We start from the raw sequence: 19,141 nt of genomic DNA on the forward strand, positions 1-19,141 counted from the left end.
CTGAAGTTCATCAAGGGCGAGGCCTAAGGTTTCAGGGGAATAAGATATCTGCAGACAGTTTCCTGGACAAGGAAGAATCTGATCCTAACGGACTCATGCATTTGGGACCAAACAGAAGCCGAACCATCAGCTTCATCTTGAGAGAAGTGCCTAAGATATTCAACTAGGCGGGGCAATTAGGAAGGGAAATGGAAGGATTTGAAAATAAGTAACTTCAGTCCGTGGGTACAAGGACGCCAGGGAAAAGGGGTCGTTCGTGGTCGGTATTTGAGGCAAATGAGCCATGCCCAAGCCGAGCCCGGCTGCAGATCACAGGGCTGCGCGACCCACAAACATGGCCGCCCGACATCAACAACAAGGGGATTTCCCCCTCACCCCGGCGGCAACCCGGAAGAGATAGCTTTGGAGTGACGTAACTGCAGCTGATTTCCTCCCCGGCGGGTCATTGTGACGCGTTCCGGCGACTCACCGCGTGAGCGGCTTTTGGCCCCCCTGACAGCTTCCGGGTCAGCCTGGTAGGTTACAATGGGGGTCGGGGCCCGCTGCTAATTGTCACTCGCAGTGGATGAGCCGGCTGGCGATTCCGACTGCAGCCCTGCAACACGCCCGGCACCCTGTGTACCCGGAGCCCCCAGCCGGGAGCCGCCGCAGCTGAGGAGCTCGAGAATGCAAGGAGGGGACGTGACAGTTGCAGCCCTAGCTACAGCCTCCGCCTCCATGAAAGTGCCTGAACCTGAGGTGAAAGCAGAGACGTCTGTCCACAAGCTGGCGGGGCGAGGGAAGGGCTGGCAGTACAGGTACGTTCAGGTGGTTGGAAACGAGAGTAACCAACAATGCACAGGATGTGTGATCATGATCGAGAGAAGCGACCTCACCGTGGAAACCTGTTCTGTGTAATTAGGATGTGAAATCTCCTTTGTGTTTATGAATGAGCAACACTTCTGTTTCAGTCACTGGCAGAAACTTGTTCTGGTTGGCAAGGCTATTTTTGAACCATATAGTGACCCTATTGGGTTACAGTTTTGTTACTTTGAGATCGTGGAATCTGTTCGTTTGTATGGAGAGCATTTTGAGGTAGTATACCCCAGTTGAAGCACTGGTGGTTACAGTTCCAGCACCCTCGGTCTGGTAGGGTTCTGATCCACCAAATTAAGCAAGTGACAACACTGCATCCATCTTTTTTTTTCTCTCTTATTTTTCTTCTTGATGAATACTGTTATTTAACCTACAGTGTTTGCGAACACATTGAGAATGTTGCTAATTTGAAATGGGTTTCTTGGGAATGAGCAGGATGGGAAAATAATGATACCATTGGTTTATCTTATTGCAGCTAAGATGTGGGAAACAATTGTGTGAGCTATCAGGTATTCTGTTTCTATTTTACTGTTCCAGGAATTTATTTTTTCACAGCATTGAAGTTGCAGTACATTAAATTGTCAGGATTATAGCATCGTTTATTTCATTTAATTGTAAAATGCAGGTATCAAATGCATTTTCTTTGATAGCTGCTGCCATGTTCAAAAAAGGTTGTAAGAATAGCTTTAGCAATCACAGGCTGGTTAGTTTAACCAGTACTGGACAAACATCTAGAAACAATTATTTGGGATAAAATTAGTAGTCACCTAGAAAAATGTGGGTTGATTTGGAAGAACCTGCATGGATTTCGAAAGGAAAAATATTGTTTAATTTTTTTTGAGGAGGTAACAGAAAATGTTGATGACGGTAATACTGTTGATATGGTGTACATGGACTTTCAAAAGGCATTCGATACATTGCTACAGAAACTTGTGAGAAAAGTAATAGCCCTTGGAATAAAAGGAGTAGTAGCAACGTGGCTGAAACTTGGCTGAATAATAGGAAACAGAGTGTGATGGGCAGTGGAAAAAAGTTGTACTGGTGTTTCCCCACAGGTTGATATTGGGACCTTTGATTTTCCTGACACGCATTGATGACCTAGATCTTGTTGTGCAGGGGACAATTTCAAAGCTTGCAGATGACATAAAACTCGGAAGCATTGTAAATTGTGAAGAGGACAATGTAGAACTTCAAAAGGACATGGACAAGTTGATGGAGTGGGTGGCAGATGAATTTCAATGTGGAGAAGTGTGAAGTGATACATTTTGATAGGTAGAACATGGAGAATAAGGGCTAAAATTCCTTAAAAGGGCTGCAGGAGCAGAGAGACCTGGGTGTTTATGTGCGTAGATCATTGGAGGTGGCTGGACAGGCAGAGAGCAGTTAATAAAGCATAATAGTATGCTGGGGTTTATCAACAGGAGCATAGAGCAAGGGTGTTATGCTGAACTTAGACAAGACACTAGTTAGACCTCAGCTGGAATATTGTGTACAGTTTGGGTGCCACACTGTAGGGAAGATGTGAAGACATTGGAGAGAGTGCAGAAGAAGTTTATAAGAATTGTTTCAGGGATGAGAAACTTCAGTCATAAGCATAGATTGGAAAAGTTTAGACTGTTCTCCTTGGAGAGAGGCAATGAGGAGATTTGATAGAGATATTTAAAATTATGAAGGAGCTGGACAGAGTAGATAGGAAGAAACTGTTCCGCTCATAAATGGATCAAGAACGAGAGGGTACAAATTTAAAGTGATTTTCAAAAGGGGCAAATATTATGTGAGAACTTTATCACACAGGTCTGGAATGCACTGCCTGGATGTGTGGTGCAGACAGGTACAATCGAGATATTCAAGCGGTCATTAGATGATTAGTCAAGTAATGTGCAGGGGTACGAGGAAAGGGAAGGGGAACGGAACTAAGTCATGATGCTCAGTTGGAGAGTTGGCGCGATGAACCAAATGGCCTCCTTCATGGTGCCATAACAATTCTGTGATTCAGTGATTGTAGTGCAAAGATGCTAAGCATTGGTCATAATTGATTTTTCTGTCAGAAAACCCGAGTACAAATGTCTTGTCGGTGTAGAGCTCTAGCATCCTCTCATAAATGAACTTCTAAAACAGTTATTCATAATCCAATTCCAGGATTATTTTGGTGTCCAAGGCGTCTTGCTTTATTGATTTTCAGGGCATTGGATACAAATGTTCCACTAAGTGTTAAGGGAGAAAGAGAATGAATTTACGTTCACGTAGCATATTTCAGTTCCTCGGATGTTCTAAAATGCTTTATTGATGGTGTTAGTTTAGAGATAAATTTTGGACACTTGACAGGAAGCACTCTTCCGTAAATAATGGCACGAGGTCTTTTATGTAAATCCGTACAGGCAGATGGAGCTTTGGTTGAAGGTGTCCTCTGAAAGACGATATCTGACGCTGCAACACTCTTAACACTGTGACGATGGATTCTGCCAAGTGTCAATCCTGTGTACTCATCTCCCATTTCAGCGTATGTTACCACTGTATAAAGTGCATGTGCCCAATTTATCACTTCCCTTTCTTTCTGATCCTAAATTTGTAGCAAATCCTGAAACTCTGGAGTAAACTAACCCTATTTACATTTACCATGAATGTGAAAAAAATAAGAACAAAAGTAGCCTGTTCCGCCATTCCATAAGATTATGCCGCATGTTCCAGACCCCACTTTTCCGTGCTTTCACCATTTGAAAATGAAATGAAATGAAAATCGCTTATTGTTACAAGTAGGCTTCAAATGAAGTTACTGTGAAAAGCCCCTAGTCGTCACATTCCGGCGCCTGTTCGGGGAGGCTGGTACGGGAATTGAACCGTGCTGCTGGCCTGCCTTGGTCTGCTTTAAAAGCCAGCGATTTTAGCCCAGTGGCTCATTTCCCTCCACTCCCTTGGTATCCACAAATCTATTGACATTTTTCATAAACACATTCAACCCTCTGGGATAAAGAACTCCAAAGATTCGCGCCCTCTTGAGTCTCAGTTCTAATTGATTAACTAGGGAGATGCATGATTAACTCTGAGATCTAGCCTCTCGCGAGGGAAATCAATCTCTTGGCATCTATTTTGGCAGGCTCTTTAAAAATTTAGACGGAGCTATATCCTCCTTTACAAAAGGAGACCGAAACTTTTATGTAGTATTCCAGTTGTGATCTCACCAAAGCCCTATATTATTGCTGCAAGACTTTACTCCAAACTCTAACCCTTCTGTCTTCATTGGCTATAAAGCACTTTGGAACACCCTGTGGTTGTGAATGGCATTATGTAAATGTGAGGTTTTTTTTCTTTTCAAAGGCTGACATACCTTTTGATTTTCTAATCTATTGCTGTATTTGTGTGCTGCTTTTTCTGTGACAAACAAAGAAGGACTCCAAATGCTTCTGAGCATCAACATTTACTAGTGTCTTGCCATCAATTCTGTTGAGTTGGCGAGGGAGAGTGAATTTATGCAGGTGATGGACTTTGCGCGAAAAGAGAGGAGAGCGTTTCACAGGTTACCGGAATACACTTTATTAGAGCAACTGCTGCTCCTTCTCCAATTGCCCAGTAAAGGATCCTTCTGAATTGGAGGTCGGATTCGGCCTTGCTGGGAGACTTGTATGACTTTCTCTGGTTGGAAAAGATTAAGTTTGAGCTGAGGGGGTCAGCGAAGGGCTTTGAGTTGTGGTGGGGGTTGTTCATGACAAAGAACAAAAAAAAGTACAGCACAGGAACAGGCCCTTCGGCCCTCCAAGCATGTGCCGACCGTGCTGCCCTCTAAACTAAAATCTTCTGCACTTCTGGGGTCCGTATCCCTCTATTCCCATCCTATCCTATGACGATGTTTGAGGAACTGTTAATCATGGGAAAGGGGTAAAGAGGGGGAAAATTGTACAAATGGTAGACTGCGTGTTTTTGTATATGTTGCTTTTTGTTACACTTAAAAAATTTTTTTAAAAATAAATTCTGGATTTCTACTCTTTCTGCAGTAGACAATTCCATATTTCTCCTGACTACACTCCGTTTGCCATCTTGCCTTCTAATTTAATCTGTCTATATCTCTTTGTAGCCTCAGTGTCCTCCGGTTTACTTTCGCACCTAGCTATGTATCTTCATCAAGCTTGGGTACATTACACTTGTGTGTGTAACTATGCATGTAAATGATCAAGTTAACATTGTGCCCCCACATTTTTATGGTTCTCTATGTGCCTCATTGTCTCCGTCTGTTTTCTTTCTCAGGAGATGCTTTGTACCTATTCTCTCTCTTTCATACCACTTTTGTTTTTGTCTGAGGTTTGCTTCATCACTGTATCTGCTGCCAGATAATTTTAGCTGCTCCCACTTGACACAGTTTCAACTAATCTCGTTTTCAAACTTTCCTGCCTTGATCGTTATCTCCCTCCCTCCAAATTGCAAAAGCAAGTCCTGAAATTGCAAAAAAACATTTAACAACATGTTAACTGGATGAGGAAACATCAAAGCAACAGCTCCCTTTGTCAGAACTCTTGCTATCTAGATTTGAAAGGTAAATCCAAATCTGGCTAATAATTAGCTGCATCATTGCACCACTTTTTTCTGTGATCATGCTTGCTCCTGACCCTTTCTCTGTGAACCTGCAACATTTGCTGCCCCTCTTTGAAGCCCTGCTATCCGTGCTTTTATTTTCCAATGTTTCATGGTGCCGCCTGCGTTTCTTTCTTTCTCAGCTGATTTGAGCTCTTTGATTTTCGCTGGCAAGGAAAGGTCTGCCCTTTATTTTGCTGTTGACTGATTAAGAATTTGTCAATGAATTACAGTAATAAAAGCAGTCCTTTTCATGCTCATGAAATTCAACAGAACAAATTAACTGAGCAAGAAATCATGTTTCATAACATCCAAAAATTCTATGTAAGATTTGGAAAAGCTAATTTGTGACCAGCTGTCTGTATCCTGAGTGTTAATTTGTTTCAGATCCCTCTGCTGTAGTGATGTGAAACTGAGAACTCGGAAACATGAGACACCGAGCAACGACATTATTTAAAATTATTTTCCATAACTATACACTTAGTGCCCTAAACACCCACCTATCACCTGGACAATCATAAAGTTTTGATTGCAAGTTTCAAAACTTGGCAAAGGGACTTCCCCTTTCTGTGCTTTGCAATACTGATTTGAATTGTGTGTTATACAAATTGAATTCAAGAAGATATTGTGCCTGCTTGTGATTTCCACCCTCCCCATTGCAAGTTGTACATTGCACTTTGGATTATAATAATTTTTATTGTCACAAGTAGGCTTATATTAACACTGCAATGATGTTACTGTGAAAAGCCCTTAGTCGCCACATTCCGGCGCCTGTTTGGGTACACGGAGGGAGAATTCAGAATGTCCAAATTACCTAATAGATCGTCTTTCGGGACTTATGAGAGGAATCTGGAGCACCCGGGGAAACCCACGCAGACACGAGGAGAATGTGGAGACTCCGTACAGACACCCAAGCTGGGAATCGTACCTGTGACCCTGGCGCTGTGACGCTACCGTGTTGCCCACAATTGTACATAGTATGCACTGTCAAGAGGCTTCAAAGAAAGAAAGAGAAAAATATACTCGTTCATCGGGGCGGCACAGTGGTTAGCACTACTTCCTCCCCGCCAGGAACCCGGGTTCAGTTATGGCCTTGGGTGACTGTGTGGATTTTGCACATTCTTCCCATGTCTGTGGGTTTTCTCCAGATGCTCCGGTTTCCTCCCACAGTCCAAAGATGTGCAGGTTAGTTGGATTGGCCGTGCTAAATTGTTCCTTAGTGTCCAAAGATGCGCATGTTAGGTGGGGTTATGGGGAAAAGATGGGGTGGGGGGTTGGGCCTGGGTAGAGTGTTCTTTCAGAGAGTTGTTGCAGACTCGATAGGCCAAATGGCCTCCTGCTGCATTGTAGGGATTCTATTCAATGAAGCTCCTTTAAAATTTGAATTCCGATGTTTTTGGCACCGGGGAACAACTAGTTTTAATGCATCTTTCCTGACACTTGCAGGTTTCTGTTCATGTCTTCCTACTTGCCTCAGCGTTCTGAATTACCTGTAATATTTTTATAAATATGCATTTCTAATAATGCAGGGAGAGACAGAGAGGGACATTGAGTTTTTAAAAAAATAGAATAAATCTCTTGGTAATACAGATGAGGCCATAACGAAAACCTTAAACTCCAACTGTTTATTACTTTATACTACATGCTTCTTGCAAATTGTAATTTCAATTAATATTTGGGTGAAATATATACCTTTAAAGAGAATTTTATTTAGCGAAATATCATTTTGCAGGTCATCATTTAATTTGAAAGGAAAGGTTTTATGGCGAATGACCTATATTTTATTTTACCACTGCAAAAGACCAAGTAACTTCGGATCAGTGACATCATGAATAGGCTTTGCAGAGCCACTGTGCCATCGTGCGTCCCCAATGGACAGGATAAAACATATTCCCACAGTTAATTTTGAATATCTGTGGGAATAATTTTAACCTATCCATGGTGGATGGAATGGATCTTGGATACTTTTTGACTTTTAATTACATGGTGCCATTGTATGAGAGAGCTTCTTTTCCCTCCGTTTTCTTCCCCTGTAGATTCTGAAGGGAGGCGGTGGCACAGTAGTATTGTCACTGGACTAGTAGTAAGCAGCAACCCTGTAAACTTCTATGATTCTAACCCGGGGGGTAATGCTCTGGGGACCTGGGTACGACTCCTACCACTACAATTCAATAAAAATGTGGAATTAAAAGTCTAATGATGACCATGAAACCATTGTCGATTGTTGTAAAAACCCACCTGGTTCACTAACGTCCTTTTAAGGAAGCAAATCTGCCGCCCTTGCATGTGATTCCAGACCCGCAACAATGTGGTTGACCCTCCCATAGAATTAGGGATGGGTAATAAATGCTGGCCCAGTCAGTGATGCCCACGTCCCATGAACGAATTAAAAAAAAGAGTTGAACTGGTGTTCTTCATGTTCACCCTGTGAAAGGGTTCAGCAGAAAGGCTCTTTATTCACTGGGGCCATAGCAACTCAGTTGGACCATATCATTACCTGATATGTATTGATCGAGTCGAGATCTCCCATTCCTTTTAGTCCAACTTTCATCTTTCTTCATAGTTACTTGTCTGGAAAATTTCCATGCTGTTGTGATGTATATTGAATGCTATAGATTGTTCAGATGTAATGGATGAAGTATTTATCAACTGGTTACCGACATGAAGACAAAGTCTTAATTCCATTGTTATCAAAATATTGTTATTAAAATTATTTTGGTCTTTGCTAAATGGGCAAATTAAATAAATAATTTTTATTTGTATAGTTTTTAAGAATACCTCCAAAAGTGTTTTGCGACTCTTTAAATTATAGTCACTGTTCTTTTGCTAGAAAACATAAGCCAATTTGTGCACAGCAATGTACCAACATCAAAAATGAATGAGTGAAAAGATGTGGCCTTTTAAACAGATGTTGTTTCCTCATAGAGGTGGTATTAATGACAATGCAGCATTTCCTCAGTACTGCATTGGCATGTGGGCAATGATTTGCATCGATGTAGGACCTTCAGCATAGAAAAGAAATCCCAAGACATTTCACCGAGCTGTAATGAGAAATAACTGAGCCGACGAGCAGGATATTAGGAGCATTGACCAAAAGCTTGGGTAAGAGTTGGCTTTTTAAAGAAGGAAGTAACTTGCATTTGTGTGGTGCCTTTCACAGCCTGAGAGTGTCTCAAAGCACTTCCCAGCCAATTAAATACTTTGTGAAATATGGTGCCTGTTTTAATAGAGGGAAATGTTCAGAGGATCAGAAGGAGATGGATGTGATTAAGTGAAAGGGAATTCTAGAGCTTGAGGCATAGATGGCTGGATGCATGTTGGGGTATTCACAAAAGAACTGAATGAGAGAACAGAAGAGAGCCCTGTTGGAAGGAAGGGTGAATTCATGAGGGGATTTAAACATGGGGATGAGAAATTTAAATGTGGAAGCTGACCTCCTGTCTGTACTTAATGTTTCTGGGCAAGCATGTAGATGAGTTAGACATGTGTCAATTCTTGGCAACGTGGAATTAAAGGTCTGGGGATTGAAAGAGTGTAACTTGGCAAAGGTAATCTCATCGAGTTGGACAATGGAGGAGAGGTATCAGAGGAAGATGTTGTGGTTGGCCGAATCAAAGGTTGTCGTGTTCAAGGAGTGACCATCTGACAGTCATAAATGATGTCAATTATGTCTTTTGTTCAGGCGATTTGTTGCTGTGGGAAGGATACAAACTTGATTGTGATTCAGACTTGGGGTTAATGAAAAGATGAGCAATGATTTTGAAAGTGACATCAAGGGCTTGGGAGAGGAGCAATGACATCCTAGATTCTATGGTTCAATCAATAATGGAGCTGGAAACCATCAATCCTGTGCCTCAGGTGAGCGAGCCACTGACTGAATCAAACTGACATGTCAGTCAAGAAGTTAGAATGAAAATAGTTTGATCATGTCAGCATTTTGGCGCAAATGAAATGAAAATGAAAATCGCTTATTGTCACAAGTATGCTTCAAATGAAGTTACTGTGAAAAGCCCCTAGTCGCCACATTCCGGCGCCTGTTCAGGGAGGCTGGTACAGGAATCGAACCGTGCTGCTGGCCTGCCTTGGTCTGCTTTAAAAGACAGCTCTTTAGCCCAGTGTGCTAAACCAGCCCCATTGAATAGAATTCAATGTGTTAAGAATTGGCTGTCCAGCCAGTTTGAAAATGACAAATTTTGGGGGATTATACAGGTAAACAAAAGAATTACAAATTACAAAAATCTGAAACAAAATAAGAATGGTGGAAAGGACAACAGATTGATAATTGAAGTGATAAAAGACAGCCAGAAACATTTGGAGAGAGATGGTCAGAATGGGTACACAATGTGAAGAGTGCAGGATGTACAGTTATGTATTCAAATTGCTTGGAGTGGTTTGGGCAAACTGAAAATAGTTCTAATTGCATTAATATTTTGTGGTTCACAGTGATTGATTCGCTGATTTTTGCAAAGGTCGCAAATGCATCTTTGACTGATCTTTGAAACATGCAGTGAACATCTTGAAATAGAATTTTTGTTTGTTCTATTAGTGTACTTAAATTACCGAGCATTGCTCCCTTCATGGAAGTTTCCGAATGTGCCATTGGTTTGCAGAAAATGAGTCATTGAGAGGCTATGAAGAGAAGAGAAAATTAGATTTTATATCACACCTACTACTCCAGTTGTGCTGGACTTTGGTGAGACCACATCTAGTGTACTATGTCTCAATGGTTTCCTTATTTAAGAAATATTATAATTCCATTGGAAGCACTGCAGAGAAAGTTCTTTCTGCTTGTTCCTTGGGATTAAGCGGTTATCATAGACTCCCGATAGTGTAGAAGGAGGCCATTCAGCACATCAAGTCTGCACCGGCTCTTGGAAAGAGCACCCTACATGCCTCTACCCTATCCCAGTAACCCTACCTAACCTTTTGGACACTAAGGGGCAATTTAGCATGGTCAAACCACCTAACCTGCACACCTTTGGACTGTGCGGGGAAACTGGAGCACCCAGAGGAAACCCATGCAGACATGGGGAGGAAGTGCAAACTCCACACAGACAGTCACCCGAGGCCGGAATTGAACCCGGGTCCCTGGAGCTGTGAGGCAGCAGTGCGAGCCACCATGCCGCCCATTATCTTATGAGGAAAGGTTGGTCAGGTGTCCATTGAAGAATGAGAAGTGATCTTATTGAAACATATAAGATCGTGAGGGGACTTGACTGGGTAGAACCTGACGTTTTTCCTTGTGGGGGAAACTAGAACTAGCGGACACAATTTAAAACCTAGGTGAGACCGAGGGTTGTCAGCCTCTGAAATTCTCCTCCCCTAACGTGAAGACGTGGAGACAATGTTACTGAATATTTTTCAGGCTAAATTGGATAGATTCTTGATTGACTCTGTTCCTATATCTTATGGCCTTGGGAGTCGAAGATTATTGAGGTAGTCAGGAAAGTAGAGGCCACAATCAGGTCAGCCATGATCTTACCAAATGGCAGAGATAGACTCAAGGGCCCAAATGGCCAGGCCAGCTGCTTCTAATTCAAATATTTGTATGTTCATGACTACATCGGTTAATTCAACTTATTCATGTATACTCCACTCATGAGTTATGTGGCCATAGTTACTGCGTCAGCTGTGGCTGCCGCATCTCGAGTCAGAAAGTTGAGGAGTCCCACTCCAGGGAATTGAGCACATAATCTTAAGTGGACACACAAGTGCAGCAGCACTGAGGGAGTGCTGCACGGTCCAATATTTCTGTTGTCATTTGGGTGAGACATTAAACCGCTTGCCCTCTTGTCTGCATATTGAAAAAGATCAGGGGAGTTCTTATGATGTCCTGGCCAAAATGCATCCTCAACCAAACATCACTAAAACAGATTTGTGTGGCTATTATTGTTTCTGGGACAATGGTCTGTGTAAATGAGCTGCTATGTCTCCATGCATAAGTTCATAAGATATAGGAGCAGAATTAGGCCATTTGGCCCATCGAGTCTGCTCTACCATTTGATCATGGCTGATCACATCCTGACCTTAACTCCACCGTCCTGCCCGTTCTCCATAACCCTTTAACCCATTACCATGTCCATCGAGTCTGCTCCGCCATTCAATCATGGCTGATATTTTCTCACCCCCATTCTGTATTCTCCCCATAACCCCTGATCCCCTTATTAATCAAGAACCTACCTATCTATGTCTTAAAGTCACTCAGTGATTTGGCCTCCACAGCCTTCTGCGGCAAAGAGTTCCAGAGATTCACCATCCTCTGGCAGAAGAAATTCCTCCTCATCTCTGTTTTAAAGGATCGTCCCTTTAGTCTGAGATGGTGTCCTCTGGTTCTAGTTTCTCCTACAAGTGCAAACATCCTCTCCACGTCCACTCTATCCAGGCCTCGCCATTACCAATTAAAAGTCTGTCTAACTCCTCAAATTTACTCACTGTCCCAGAATCCACTGCACTCTGGGGTAACAAATTCCACAGATTTACAACCCTTTGGGAGAAATAGTTTCTCCTCAAGTCCATGTTAATTTGCTACCTCTTATCTTAAGACTATGATCTCTTGTTCTAGAATGCCCCATAAGAAGAAGCATCCGCGCCATGTCTACTTTCTTTTTATCATCTTGTATACCTCAATTTGATCTCCCTTCATTCTTCTAAACTTTAGAGAGTATCGGCCTAAGCTGTTCAATCTCTCTTCATCCAACAAACCCCTCATCTTGGAACCAACCTGGGGAAGCTCCGCTAAACTACCTCCAATGCCACTACATCTTTCCTCAAATAGGGGGACCAAAACTGTGCACAATACTCTGGGTGTGGTTTCACCAATGCCTTGTATAGTTGCAACAATAGTTCCTTGCTTTTATACTCTATTCCTTTAGCTATAAAATCCAACATTCCACTGTTGAACCACAAGCCTTTCCCTTATATCGATCAAATGACCACACAACCAGTTAGTTAGTTCAAAAGATGGTTTATTTACATACACAAGAGTTATCGCAACATGCAAACACAATATCTACTAAGAGTTAAACTACACTTATCAGCTACAATAACCTATACTTAACTTCAGGATGACCAGCACTGTGCAAATGGATAAAGACCTTTATCTGGATTTCACTTTGCTGGTTCGAAGAAAGTGGCTCTGTCTCTGCTGGGCTCATCCGTCAGGTAGCGATCATTGGTCTTGAACTTAGCTGGCTGTTCCTGCTGCAATTGGGTGGCACAGGCCAGATCCACGAGAGACAGAACACATGGCTGTGCTCTCTTTTATCCCTCTGGGAATTTGCGCTCTTTGGGGCGGTCCTTAACCTTGGACCAAGTAGTTCGACAGGGTTCTGATCACTCTTCGATTTCGGCCAATAAAGGGGCGGGTGCCTTGGTAGCTGGGCGGGTCCTTAGTGGTCATTGACCTTGGCAGCTGTGCTTTCTGAGCGAGGGAGCGGTGCCAATCAGTCTGTGGCTGTACTGGTTGCTTGATTGGAGTTCTATTGTCCTGGGAAAATGGGCCATTAAGATGTTAACGAGTGGGGGTTTCGGTCAGGTCTGGTTACCTGTGTTTTAGATACACATAGGCTGTGTATCTGCCTGAGTCCTGGGTTGGCCATAATTCCCATTGTCCTTTGCAGATGGCCATCTTAGGTGTCCTTTTGATCCTGAACGCGAAGCGTGGTGGATCACACTATTGATCCCTGTTCATCCTTGGTGGCCCGGTCACCCTTGGTCAAGGCAAGGTTCTATCTTATGGTTTGGGACATTTACCTAATCTTCCATTAATACATTCATAAATTAATTAATCTCTAATGGTTACTAATAATTTAGGTCACTATAACATTAAATTTATCTGCACAGTTGATCTCTAGCTAACACTATCTAAGCTACTCCTCATGCTGCTGGTGAATATCAAAGAACTTATATACAGTATGAAATTTAAAACAGCAGCATCACATTTCTACTTAATCCTAATAAAATAAAAAGAGGTACATGGGTTTATTTTTAGCAGTGATTGTTACATGAGTTTAATTTTGTTAAATTCCAAAGAAGGGGGATCGGACTTTATATATCGGGGAGCGGGAGGCTTTTGCTCGCCATTTACGAAGTCAAAGTGTCTGAATGACACTGTAGATTATTGCAATTACTAGAAGGGCCTCTACTATGTATGAAAGGGGGTTCCATTTGGCAATGTTTTAGCACCAGGTGGATGTATCGATGTCTGTCTTTATGTGTGGTGTAGTGTCCGGGCTGGCGGTGGCCTGTTGGGTGGTAGTGTTCGGGCTGGTGTGGGGTTTGTAACAAAAGTCCATTGCGCGTGCAGTTGCAGAAGTCCAGCGATGATCCAAACGCATGTCAGCAGTCCTTGCTTCATCCTGTGTTGTCTGTTTTCCGTGTAATCCTGGGGTGCAAGCATAGTATCTGTTATTATCTTTGGTTAATATCTCGTTTTATTAGTCTTTCTCTCACTCCAATTACCCGTTATGATTTTTCACCATATGTGACTTCCTCATTTTTTTTTCTTTGAAATACCATTTTGGAGAGACAAGAAATGCAAATTTTTAACGTACAGAGACTCTCTCAGCTTGTGGTAGATGCGGGGAGTGGTCGGACAATTTCTTCGACCAGTCTTTTCTTTACTTGCAACCAGTGGTGGTTGAGGCTTATCTTAACCAGCCGAATTTTAGGGCGGGCAGTTTTATTGAGTTTCGTCCCAGGGTTCAGAGGTAGTTCACGTATAGCAGCAGTGAGCAGCAAACAATTGTCATGTGTGTAAATAGCATGTGGGGAACGACCAGGGTGTCACAGGAGGTAAAGGAAACGTGGCAAAATACATTCCTTATACCACAACCAAAGAGAGTAGAGAAGGTGAAACTAAGGCCTGCCAAAGGCAATGCAGAGTGCAGAGAACCATTCCAGAGCGTATGAAGTGAAGGGAACATTAGGTGCGTGTGGGCCGCTGCAGGATAAGAATGGGTGGAATCGCTGGGTAGGGCAGGGGTTAGTGCCATTACTCCACTACCCGAGCTCAACTGACCAGATGAATTTGGGGTCCTCCGGTAGGGTGGGGATTAGTGCCGTTACTCCCTACCTGGGTGGACGGAAAGAGTTTGTTGTCGTGTGGAAACCTGTCATAAAGACTCGGAGAACAGTCCCAACAAACGTGTGCCTTCAACTGACATTGGGCATCTTACCCTCAAATCAGAAGAATAATTTTGTGTTGGGCGACATGAATTAAAACCATGTGGTAGAAGGAGAAGAAGGAAAAAGGCTCCATCAGAACTTTGGACACCTTAATACTTAGGCAGTGTCTCTTTCTCATCATCTGGACACCTCCGAGTTCTGTACCAGTGTTGTAAACGTGTTACCAAAACAAGGCTCAGTATCTGAATAATCAACATCTCCCGGTTGCCAGACTCGTGTCTGACGTTTCTGCGCTTTGGCCGCATGGGCCGTTGGGTGGTCCGAATCGTCGTGCCTTACCAGTCTGCAAGAGTTGTTGCGATGCCAACGAGGGGCTTGTTTGTTGTGAGGCGTAGGGACGGTGGGAGTGGAGGGCAAGTTACTGTGGTCGGGCGGTGGATGTGGTGGTGGCTGGGAGAGGGCATATAGGGGTTCAAAGATATCTAAGTCGTGGTTCTGGGGGCTGGGGTGACTGGTGGCAGAGAGATCGCACCAGTGTTCAGGGATAGTAATCAAATCCGGGAGTCTCTCGCTGTCGTCGGAGTCTAGTGCAAGGTGAAAGTCTGTATCTGTGGGCGGAGACAGGTTCGGGCCAGTGGGCATAGACAAGGGATAAATGCCGGCATGGCTGGGGGAGGGTTGGCCTAGGGGTTGGACTGGGTTGTCGATGGGCGTGGCGTAATCGTCTCCTATTGCCAGAGAGATGCGGTAGGAGTGGCTACATTGTGATCCTGAGTTGGTTGATGTGGAACCAACCAGTTTTACCGTTGGGGTATGTTATCTTGTACACTGAGGGGCTCACTTTGTCTGAAATAGAGTAGGGTCCTGCAAATTTGGGGAAAGAGGAAAGAACTGGGGTTGTAAAGTGAAACCATTACTTGCTGACTGACTGTGTACTCTATGGGGTGGACTGTTTTGTCAAAGCAGGCTTTAATCTGCTTCTTTCTGGCACCTAATCGGACAGCTGCAGCGAGTTGTGCTGCTTTAATGTTATCTGTAACCTGTTGGACTGCTTTTTCGTGGGTGAGGGCAGTTACTGTAGGGCTTGCCAGATCGAGGCCTAATAAATATTCAATACCCTTCATGGGCCGTCCGTTCATGAGAGTGTGGGGGGTGAAACCTATGGAACTGGAAACGGTGTTCCGAATAAACATGAGAGCAAATGGGAGGACTGTGACCCACGTGGTAGTGTTCTGTTGCACCATCTTCCTAATTGTCACTTTTAAAGTTCGATTCATTCTCGAGACAATTCCACTGGATTGGGGGTGATATGCTATATGGAATTTCTGCCTGATCCCCAAAATTGTTAAAACATTTTGCATGACTCTGCTGGTGAAGTGGGAACCTTGGTCTGACTCAATGCTGCGGGGGAGACCCCAGCGTGTGAATATCTGTTGGGTCAAAATCTTAGTGGTGACCTTTGCTTTGTCCGTGTGGGAAATGCTTCTACCTGTTTAGTGAAGGTGTCGATTACAACCAGCACGTACTTGAAACCATTTCTGCAAGGGGAAAGGGAGCCAATGTAATCGATTTGCAAATTTGTCCAAGGGCCATTAACAGGTCGGGTGTGACGTAATTGTCCTTTCTTTGAGTAATGTTCGGGATTGTTCTGTGCACATTCTCGACACAATGGGTTACATTGCTTTTTAAATCGTGTCACCAACACAAAGGCCTTAAATGGGCAATGGTATTGTCTATCCCCTGATGTCCATGTCCGTCATGAAATTGGTAAATGAGCTGGTTTCTGTCCTGGGTGGGGACCACATAAATTCCGTTTTTTAAACTATGCCGTCCTGTACAGTCAGTGTGTCCTTCCATTCATCATAGGGGGCTGTGAAGGTGCCGTCTAAAACCTGTTTGAGGGTGTCGTCTGCTTTTTGGACTTGAGATAAATCCTCAATATTGGTCTGGGAAACCTGGACTGAGTGTATCGGTTCGCTTTCGGGTGGCTGCCAGAAGTGACCATGGCGTGATCCTGCTTTGGCTAAGGCGTCTGCTTTTACCTTACCGGGTAGGGAGGAGCGGTGATGGCTTCTTACTTTAATGATACCGTATGTGCGATCTGAGGCTGTCTTGAGAATGTGCTACAACAACGGGGCAGAGGGTAAGGGTTTTCCATCGGCTCAAACAAAACCTCGAGATTCCCACGGGCAGGAATTTTGTTAAAACTGTTGCACACATACAGGTTGTCTTGAGTGTGTCTGAGTGTATGTGGGAGTTGGAAAAGAGTCGGGTGCTGAATTACATAGGCTATGGCTGTGAGTTCTGCTGCTTGTGAACCTAGTTGCCAGGCAATTTTAAAGAGATCTCTTCTAGTGGGCGTCCCTGCACGTCTTCCATGTAAATTCCTCAACCAGTAATTCTAACTCCATTTTCAATTGTGGAAGAACCGTCTACATAAAATTTTAAAGTATCCCCTGTGTCTTGGGAATCCTGTGTATTACTGCCTGCTCGTGGGTGTAGTGACTTTGGGATAATGGGTCCTGTGTGGTGTTGGGCTGCTATGATCTGGCACTCGTGGGGTCCCTGCATATTGGAGATTATCGGCCAGACATGGGCGGGTTTTGGTGCGTTTTACCATGATGTCCCTATCCTGTAATAGTAGTGTCCAGCGAGCTGCTCTGATTTGGCTGACTGAACCGTCTTTTAATCTACTGTCGAGTATTAGTTGCGTGAGGGTGTGGTTGGGCCGTTCGCAGGCTGACAATCCTTGCTCTACGGGGTCCAATACTCTTGAGGCATAGGCTACGGGTCCTAAGTGATCGTGTCATTCTGGCAGGAGCACTGCTGATAGGGTTCGGTCAGTGGTTGCTACCTCTATGACATAGGGCAAGTCTGGGTCTGGAACTTGTAAAGCGGGGCTGTGCCTAGGGTGCGTTTTAAATCGTCAATGCCGTCTGTGTGCTGTGAAAGCCATTCCCATGGGATGTCCTTTTTAAGGTGCTCTGAGAATGGGGCTGCTTTAGTGGCAAAACCATCTATATAGTTTCTGCAATATCCTACCAAACCTAGGAATGACCGGAGTGCAGTGATATTTTGGTGCAAGGACAATTTAACGATGGACTCGATCGTTTTTGCTCAATTTATCTCTTCCCATGGGTGGTGATGGTGCCTAAATAAAGAACCTTTTCCTTTAAAATCTGGGCTTTTTGGGGGTTTACCTTGCATCCGATTGATTGCAGTAGGCCTAGTAATTCCGATAAGAGCTCTACGTGTTCCTCTTTTGTGTCCGTTTGCAAGAGCAGATCATCTACATATTGTATTAGGCATTCGGGTCGGGAAAATTTAGAAAGTCCGTTGGCCAATTGTCGGTGGAAAATGGAGGGGGAGCTATGGAATCCTTGTGGGAGGCATGTCCACGTGTACTGCTGCCCTTGAAGTGTAAACGCGAATTTATACTGGCAGATCCTGTTTAACAGGATGGGCCAAAAGCCATTGCTGATGTCCAGCACTCTGAAATACTTTGCCTGTACTCCCTATTTGAGCATGGTTGCAGGACTCGTGGCAACAGTGGGGGCTGCTGAAGGGATTACCTTATTAAGTTCTCGGTAGTCGATCGTTAGTCGCCATGAACCATCGGGCTTCTTTATGGGCCAAATTGGGGCATTATTTGTGGAAGCTACATGTCGAATAACTCCTTGGTCTAACAAACTGTTAGTAACCTTCGAAATCTCACCCTCAGCTTGCTGTGGGAAACCGTATTGCTTTTGCGGCTTTGGATCGGGACCTGAAATCTTTACTGTACCTGGGATCTTCCCACAATCGTGTTTGTGTTGTGTGAACGAAGCTTTGTGTTTTATGAGGACCTCTCTAATCGTCTGGTCTGCACTAATTGTTTGCTGAGCCAATCCTGTTTTCATAATCCCCTACTGTGAGCGTAGCGGGCACCCTAGCTGTTTTAGCCATTCTCCAGACACCTTTGTTTACTGAGTCAAACAAAAGGTTATGGGAGCTCATAAAATCAATGCCTAAAATGTGCTGTGCGGTTTGGGGTAAATCAACTAAAACAATGGGGTGTTTGGTGCTAATGTTCCCTATCTGAATGGGTACGGGAACTGTGATATATCCTTGTTGTTGTATGTGGCCTGTGAATCCACTCAGGGTGATGGTATCTGTGGTGGGACATTTGTCCTGTTGAAACATGGTGGAGGAGTTTAAAGTGGTGTGGGATCCTCCTGTGTCCCAAAGAAAATCGTCAGTGTTCTGGTGAAAAGAGTAAATAGGGTGGTCAATAGGACTTTAAACTAGAGATTGGGGGGGGGGAAGGGAAAGTCAGGGAACCAAGAGGTGAAGTAATCAATGGGAAGCGTAGCTGCTTAGGAATACAAAAAAGCACGAAAAGACAGAACTCCGGGGAGGTTACGATAGTCCCCATCTCACAAAATATGACCGTGTATGGAAAGGCTCAGTAAACCAAGGTCCACCGCACTAAGAAAACAAAAAGGGACGGTCAATAGAGAATTAAAGGTGCTGTATTTAAATGCGCGCAGTGTACGGAACAAGGTAGATGAGCTTGTGGCCCAGATTGTGACTGGCAGGTATGATGTGGTAGGCATCA

At 43.8% G+C, this 19,141-nt stretch overlaps 1 protein-coding gene across 2 annotated transcripts in view; it reads left to right on the forward strand.

Moving 5' to 3' along the window:
- Positions 1–492: 492 nt before the first annotated feature.
- The window catches only part of osbpl11 (oxysterol binding protein-like 11), a 206,409-nt gene continuing 187,760 nt past the window's right edge, over positions 493–19,141 (forward strand). Inside the window, exon 1 of one of the 2 annotated variants that reach the window (XM_072473183.1) lies at positions 493–797. In XM_072473183.1, the coding sequence (XP_072329284.1) occupies positions 667–797 (131 nt within the window). In that variant the 5' untranslated portion in view covers positions 493–666. The remainder of the gene's footprint in view (positions 798–19,141) is intronic. The other variant, XM_072473182.1, reaches the window with a different exon arrangement.

The sequence above is a fragment of the Scyliorhinus torazame genome, chromosome 2 (genome assembly GCF_047496885.1).
Source record: "Scyliorhinus torazame isolate Kashiwa2021f chromosome 2, sScyTor2.1, whole genome shotgun sequence".
Classification (NCBI taxonomy): domain Eukaryota; kingdom Metazoa; phylum Chordata; class Chondrichthyes; order Carcharhiniformes; family Scyliorhinidae; genus Scyliorhinus; species Scyliorhinus torazame.